Below are 7,435 nucleotides of genomic sequence, written 5' to 3'. Positions count from 1 at the left end.
AGCGAATGACCGATGAACACTTATCGAGGAGTTTTAGATACTTTACTAATATTTATTAACGAAGAACATACCGAATAACGCTCACGGCTCGCGGTGTGAATTACGGGTTTGCACGTGTTAAATGCAGACTGCTGCTACGGCTGTTAGTTCGTACGACGGGCGGCCTAAGCGAGAGATGTGGTTGGCAAGCAATCGCTTTTCGCGGCGAAAATCCGCTGTTTCATGCTTCAGCTCGTGCAAGTTTTCTCGCAACTCTTGAGTTCCATTTTATTGCTCTTAGTCCTAAATTAAAAGTGAATGATGTATCTGTGCCGTGTATTTCGTAGAATTGTGAAAAAAAATTCTTTCTTGTTTTATTACAACGGGAAATTTGCTCACTTTCAGTGCTGTTTTTTACGACTCTGAAAAAAAAATTTGAAATTCGGAAAAATACAGGGCACAGATTACTCCTTCGCCTTCAAAATGCTTCTAATAGAAGATCGATATCTTTATAAATGACGGAGAAAACTTGCATCGCGTGAACGTCTGCAAGCAGCGGTTCCGGTTGGTGTCAATGACGAAATCACGAGCAGCACATTACGCCACATCTAGCGGTAATCTTCGAAAACGCATGACCACGCCGTAACCAATATTCGCCACAGGGGGATGGTCTATTTGCGGTGGGGGTCAACCAACCAATCAAAGGGAAGAAGAATCACCTCACGACAACCGCGAGATCGGCGAGCCGAACTCCGACCTCCTTCTATTCTACGCTTGACCTGCTGAGCGACAGTTGTCTCTATTCGTGTTCTCCCGATTATTCTCCCGTTTTGAGCTACCGATCCTTTTCCTCTCGTTCTATTGTTACTTTATCTACCGTTTCTCTACACCCTTTATCGTTGCACTACCGTTAACTTCTACCTATAAATTCAAGTTCTTTCCTTCCTTCTTATTTTCTTTTGATTATTCTAAGTTTTATTTAAAATTAACCTCAGTGTTGTGTGCCTGAGATCATCCGTTAAGGTAATGCTTCTGCCTTTGTATTGTATCATTACGAAGTTGCTCATAATTTCTATTCTTTCTTATGGTATTCATCGATTTTGTGTGAATCATGGTCCACGGCTTAGAGTTGCAGTAAGCCACCGTGCGACTGTATGATTTCAGTAATTAATTATTTTCGTGTCTGAGCGACCTCGTAACTGCCGAATAATTATCTCTTTTGTATTTATGACTTTTCTGATTATTTGTGAATTCCTATTAGCCTGCTTCTGTATTTTCTATCGTATTTTGAGCCCTATTGGCTTCACGTTTCATTCCATACTTTTTTGTAATAGTAGTGTGCCTTATATTTTATTTCTGTTATTGCTTATTATATTTTTATTTATTTTTGTGCCTATTGTATCGTATATCGAGTTCCTTGGAGTACAACCGAGCGTAGAATCAGCCTCTAAATATTACCGCACCTTTTTTTCTATTGCTATTGGCAATTTTATATTATTTTTGCTTGTTATTCTTTTCTCTGTATCTTGTTAAGTTAAGCTCTGCGAATTTTCCTTAATTCTTTTGTACTGCCGTGTATTTAGTGTATTTCTTTATTTTGTGAACTCTCCGAAATTCTCACTCTCTCATAATTTTGTATTTTGTATTCTCTCGAAAGTTAGGTTTAGGAGTTTATTGTTTGATTCCTCAGGTCCGTAATCATTACAAATTATTGATTCTATCGTTTACGAATAATTCTACCGAAAGTTATCTAGTCGATCCTTTACGCTACAGATTTTGTAAATTGTTAATGAATGTCAACCTCTCGTACTGGTTATAACCTATGGTAAATTCGTCGTGTTATCTACCGAGCTATCGTTACCTTGTTTTCTACCGATTGCAGTAAAGTTCTCTCGTTTCTAATTGACAGAATAATAATTTTCGTAGCGTTATTTGCACCTTGGGTAAGATCACGTCGCCCAGTGACGTGTAGTTTTAAGTAAATTCTTGCATTATATCGCATCTCCCGACCTACGTCCATTTTTCTCTGTTAACTGCCGTCTCTCGTTTCAAAGCTACCGTTTAATTCTATTCTACCGAAATTATTGTGAACAACGATTGCTATTTTATTAACTACCGATGTCGATACCATTTCAGTTGCCTGTCTCAACCATGTAACCTTCTCGACAAGATATGATCGATTGACCTGTTCATTTTCCTTCTGACTTGAGTTTATTTTTTATTTCATTATTTGCTTTAATTCTGTAATTATTGTTAGCTGCCTTGAATACCGCCACACTACCAGTTCGTACGTGTGCGTACCTGAGCCTAGCCAGCCATACAACGGGTTCTCTATTAATTTTTCGTACGGTTTCGTGTTATTTTTATTGATTCGTATTATTGTTTGACAATCGACGCTAACGCGTTTGGCGCCCAACATAATTTATTTTGTTATAGTTTAATATTTTGAATAAGTGGAGAATCGCGCCAAAGTGTCAACGGTAAGTCCTCCTCCGAGGGTAACAGAATTTAGCGTTACACTACATAAAATAATTCTACATTTGCAATGGAAATAATCATCTATAATTTATTCCAGAGGATATGGAGTAGTGTTGTGGAGAATGTTTTTATACAAAACATTTTTTTGAGAAATATTTTTCCACAAATTATGTTTTTCACAACCCACATTGAGAGCGATCATCGATACTAAAAATTATACGTTCAATCGTCAATTTCGTACATTTTTATTCAATTCAACTTTATTTGATCTAAATTGATCGAACTAATTTGCGTTAAGGGGGTATTCTAGTGTAGAGGCATGAATTTGAGGTGTTTTTTGAAGTGCTATAAACAAAAAACAAAAAATATTTTTACCATCCATTTTTTGATCAGGCGTTTATTATTGTTTCACGATTACAAAAAAAAAAAAAAAAAACAAGTCAAAAAATACAAAATTGAAAGTGCTATGAGTTGTTGAAGTGGGGGGTACAAAAAAAATGGCGCGCCAATGTTGTCACGATTGCAAGCATTTTCAAAATCAGAAAAAAAAAAAGATTATTAATCTACATAAATGCAGCTATCGTACTAACTAAAAAAAAGTCGAAAAAAAATTTTTTTTTGCCAAATTACGGCTGTCCGAAAAAATAATACGTTTTTTTTTACTTTTTTGGACGTTTCTGAATTTTTTAAAAATAGTAAAAATTATTATTTCGTTATAATAATAATTCGTGCGATAGAGACATGTATTGAGAAGATTCTCACCAAATTTCAAGTAAATCGGTTCAATAGAACTTGAGAAATCATGTCAACCGTTTTGAAAAATGTAGTTTTGAGAAAAACGCGTTTAAAGTTTCGAGTAAAATTCGTTCCAGCCGAGCCAGTCTTGAAGACGTGTCACTAAAATAGCTATATCTCTGAAAATAATTGAAATTTTGACTTGTCCTTTTAAGGACACATTCTTGAAAGGTTAAGCTTTGAAAATATGAAAAAAAAAAATCGATTTTTTCAAATTTCTACACTAGAATACCCCCTTAAATTTATGTGTGTGTTGAATATGTGTTGTGTCAAACAGGTTATGCGTTGCGTGTGTGAAATATACTGTAGAAAAATTTCATTACACAAATATTTTATGGAAAAATATTCTATCGAGCTTTTCTCTTCTGGAATCGTTCATGAAGGATTATTTCTGATGCGAATCTTAAATCTTTTCTGTAGAAAAAAGTTCCGTAGAAGTGTATTACTGTAAGCGAGTTTAAAGAACACATTTTTCAGGAAAATTCCACTGTAGAATGGATTTCCGTAAAACAGAACCGCATTCATCGAAGGGACGCAATTCTCTGATGAAAAGACTTTATAAACGGTCGACTTGACTATGTCGTGCCCCGTCGCCGAATCTAGTGCTTTAGCCACATCCTGCATGATAACCTTTCTGAATTGTTTAATTTTTTTGACCAGGGGTGCCCGGCATTTCAACAATTTGGAGTAAAGTTACTGGTTTTACAGCGCCTTTGTTGACAGCGTCTTAAAACTTTCGCATCCGTACGGCGTCTCAACAGATAACGTATCGCCTGTTCACGAGCCGCTACCTCAGCAACGTTGTTACACGCACCCACAGCAGACCTGGTTAGTTTCCTGATTTGCTGGTACATCATTCGCTTGCTGAACTGATAAGAGAAGACTGACTGAACAAACCTAGATTATTTAGGAATAATTTATTGAGTGTAACTTTTTGGACGGACAAAAATCTAGCAGGAACATGATTTACCGCGAATTCAAATGATCAGTATTTACTGATTATTTAGATCATCAATTGATGATTTCAAGAAATGTGTCGTTCAATACCGCTGAAATAAGTTCAAAGTATTCCGTATTTTATCAAACTCGTATTTATTCCACACCCTTTGTGTACAAAATCTCATGCGATTGCATAGCAATTCGGAAGTCAGTTGTTATAAACAACGCGCTTCCAACTACAAAATTGGGTCATATTGTTATCAGCCTCGCTTGCGTATACAAGTAACAATAAACTCTTGAAAACTGGCACTTTTCAAAGCCAATAAGTTCTTTATTCAACGATGTAGTATTCTAATCGTGAAATGTATGATATGGTGCTGATGATGGGAGCGTGCAACAACGTTGCGGGGGCAGCAGCTCGTGAGTACGCAGTTTGTTTTCCAGTAAGACGACATCCGGATGCGAAAACTTTTAGGCGATTGGAACGGAGTCTGTTAGAAACTGGCACCTTTGTCCCCAACAGATCAAACGCAGGACGTTCCGAGATCAAGATGGACGGTCCAGTTCGAGGAACGAATTCTGGAGAATGTGGCAAGGACGCCCGATAAAAGTACACGCGGTTTGGCAGCGGAGTACGAAACGGACAACTCGACTGTCCACCGAGTATTACGATCGAACGATTTGCGACCGTACCACATCCAGAAGGTGCAAGCGTTCCACGGGCCCGACGGTGCCACGAGACGAATGTTTTGCACATGGGTTTTGCAACAAACCGAAGCGGACCCGTTGATCGTATTCAATATTTTGTTTACGGACGAGTCAAATTTTGATCGCGATGGAGTATTCAACTGCCACAACATCCATCATTGGGCCGAAGAAAACCCACACGATATTCGGAAGTCGAGAAACCAGGTTCGTTGGAGCCTCAACGTGTGGGGTGGCATGATCGACGACGAGTTGGTGAGCTTACTCGATAATGCTTGAATACAGATATTATAAATTTCTATCGTCTCGTTGGCTTGATTTTATAAAATTCAATGAAGATCCGTTTTACTGATGTTGAGACAAACAACCTCGGTAAATCAGTAAAATCAAGACATATGTATGATTCATATTTGATATTAGTCAAAACTAATCTATGATTCGACGAGCATTATGTATTTATTATGCAACAATTTACTAGAGGGTAATTCTTGCTACAGATCGGTTTCTGCGTTTTACCGGCAAGGCTAGACGGTGAAACGTATCGGCAGTTTCTTGAAGATCGGATTCCAGATCTTCTCAAAGTCCGTCCCCTTGAACGCCGAGCGGTGATGTTGTTTCAGCATGACGGTGCTCCGGCACATTTCAGTGCCCGCACTCGTCAATTTCTGAACGAACGATTTCCGGATAGGTGGATAGGCGGTGGGGGTCCCGTCGCTTGGCCGCCGAGATCACCCGATCTGAATCCTCTAGATTATTGCCTTTGGGATCTGATCAAAGAATTCGTCTACGAGGATCCACCGAATACTTTGGAAGCCCTGGAGGTAAAAATCGTAGCGGTAACGGCGACGGTGACGCCGGAAATCGTTCGCGCAGCAATTGGCCAACTGGTCCAACGTTGCAGGCTTTGCCTGCGAGAAAACGGCGGACATTTTGAACAATTTCTGCATTGGTGAGGAGTCATCAAAATCGGCACTTTTTAGAGCCAAATACAAAACGGCACTTTTCAGTGCCACAAAATAATTTTGCAAAGACCGATTGGTCATCATCAGTAATGAAGACGAACGAGAGTGCCATCCGATGTTTTTCATTTCGTCACTGTAATATCATCGATTCATCGAACTTAATAGAACTTACGTTTCCAGAATTAAGGTGCAGCGTTTTTCCGTGATTAGGAGTGGGAAAAAAATGAGATTTTTTCATCGAATATCGTGTTTGATTGTCACATCGAGTTACGTTTCTTTTCCCATTCATAATTTATCATCAAAGACGTACTCTGCAGTTGAAAAAAATGTTATGAAGGTTTTCGTGGGTTATCTAATATAAATTCCTAACGCGTTGGCCAATGAAAAATACGTGTTAAGTAAATGAATTATGAATAATCTGCCAAAAATTTCGTGATGTTTCTCTTACCGACTGTGGGGTACTACTTTGACGATATTTTTAATGAAAATTAAAAATTAATTGTAAGTCATCCAACAGAAATTTTGAAATTTTTTATTTTTTTTGTTCGCTTTTACTGCGGCACCCGTTTTTCATGCGAAATTATGTATCAAAAAGCACAGTTCGGTACGACCACGAAAATGATCTTTTCGGTGAAAAATCGAAACACCGTGGCCGGTTATTATTTCCCAGGGCTCTTGATTTCATGACGCACATGAAAAATGAATATCTGAGGGTTTGATGATATCTTCATTCGCTTGAAAGATAGAATTTGTGAAACGGTAATAGGTTTTTTTTAAAATTTTTTTCTCAGTTCTTGAACTACAATAACACAATAGTAGCTGTTTCGGAGAGAAGCAATAGCCCGTTTTTTATACATCACGTCATCGGCGGACGAGAATTCAACACCTAAAAAATAATCATTATGTAACTCTGACACAGAATCAAGTTTCTATTTTACCTGAGGATGACTCTTACGAATCCCGATGTTTCGGGATGGCAATTGTTTTTACAGTTTCAGTCTATGGTCATTTATCGGCGACCAGTGGAGCCAGGCAGCCGACGATCTTACCTTCAATAGTACTTTTAGAGGCATGCCCGTAAAGTAGGTGTTTTTAGGGCTAGGACGAAGATTTCCGTACGCGCGAGAACGAGTTAAACGGCTCGCACCTTTAGTTCGTATTGAAATCATAAGTAAATCAAAGTACGAGTCAAAAACATTTCACGGACGGGTCACGCACAGTATTTTATTCTAAATTGTACAGTGAAATTAATAGAGATAAATACCGATTAGTTTTGCCACAGTAGATTTTTTATTTTAACGGACTGTAATCGAATTCCTTTGTAAACTTGTCAGGTAAATTCAGCAGTATGTTCAGTGAATTCCAAATACAGTATAACAAATGCCTACCGAATTTTACACAATACTACGTAATTTAATGAACTCGAAAAATGCTTTTGCGTTCTTCCAACCAAGTTAAGAAGAGTGAAGAGTTATGAAATTTGATTGGAAATAAAAAAAAAAAAATGCTGAAATATTCTGTTAAGACTAACAAACTTTTTATTCGGCCACACTTTCGCGTGGGAAATGTATTGTGAG

The 7,435-nt window shown here is 37.9% G+C and overlaps 1 protein-coding gene across 1 annotated transcript; it reads left to right on the top strand.

The window, feature by feature from the left end:
- The first annotated feature begins 4,553 nt into the window (after positions 1-4,553).
- Positions 4,554-6,939, top strand: LOC124187828. Its single transcript, XM_046580017.1, has 4 exons — positions 4,554-4,611; positions 4,715-5,151; positions 5,394-5,717; positions 6,778-6,939. The coding sequence occupies exons 1-4, from the start codon at positions 4,554-4,556 to the stop codon at positions 6,937-6,939; spliced, it is 981 nt and encodes a 326-aa protein (XP_046435973.1).
- The last annotated feature ends 496 nt before the right edge of the window (positions 6,940-7,435 follow it).

This window comes from Neodiprion fabricii, chromosome 1, assembly GCF_021155785.1.
Source record: "Neodiprion fabricii isolate iyNeoFabr1 chromosome 1, iyNeoFabr1.1, whole genome shotgun sequence".
Classification (NCBI taxonomy): Eukaryota; Metazoa; Arthropoda; class Insecta; order Hymenoptera; family Diprionidae; genus Neodiprion; species Neodiprion fabricii.
This window is presented reverse-complemented; position numbering and strand designations above follow the sequence as displayed.

Excerpts from the sequence above, each read along its gene's own strand:
- LOC124187828 (XM_046580017.1), top strand. The coding sequence starts at position 4,554 with ATGTATGATATGGTGCTGATGATGGGAGCGTGCAACAACGTTGCGGGG. Across the intron at positions 4,612-4,714 it reads CGTTGCGGGGGCAGCAGCTC|ATCAAACGCAGGACGTTCCG; the intron begins GTGAGTACGCAG and ends TGTCCCCAACAG. Across the intron at positions 5,718-6,777 it reads ATACTTTGGAAGCCCTGGAG|AATCAAGTTTCTATTTTACC; the intron begins GTAAAAATCGTA and ends ACTCTGACACAG.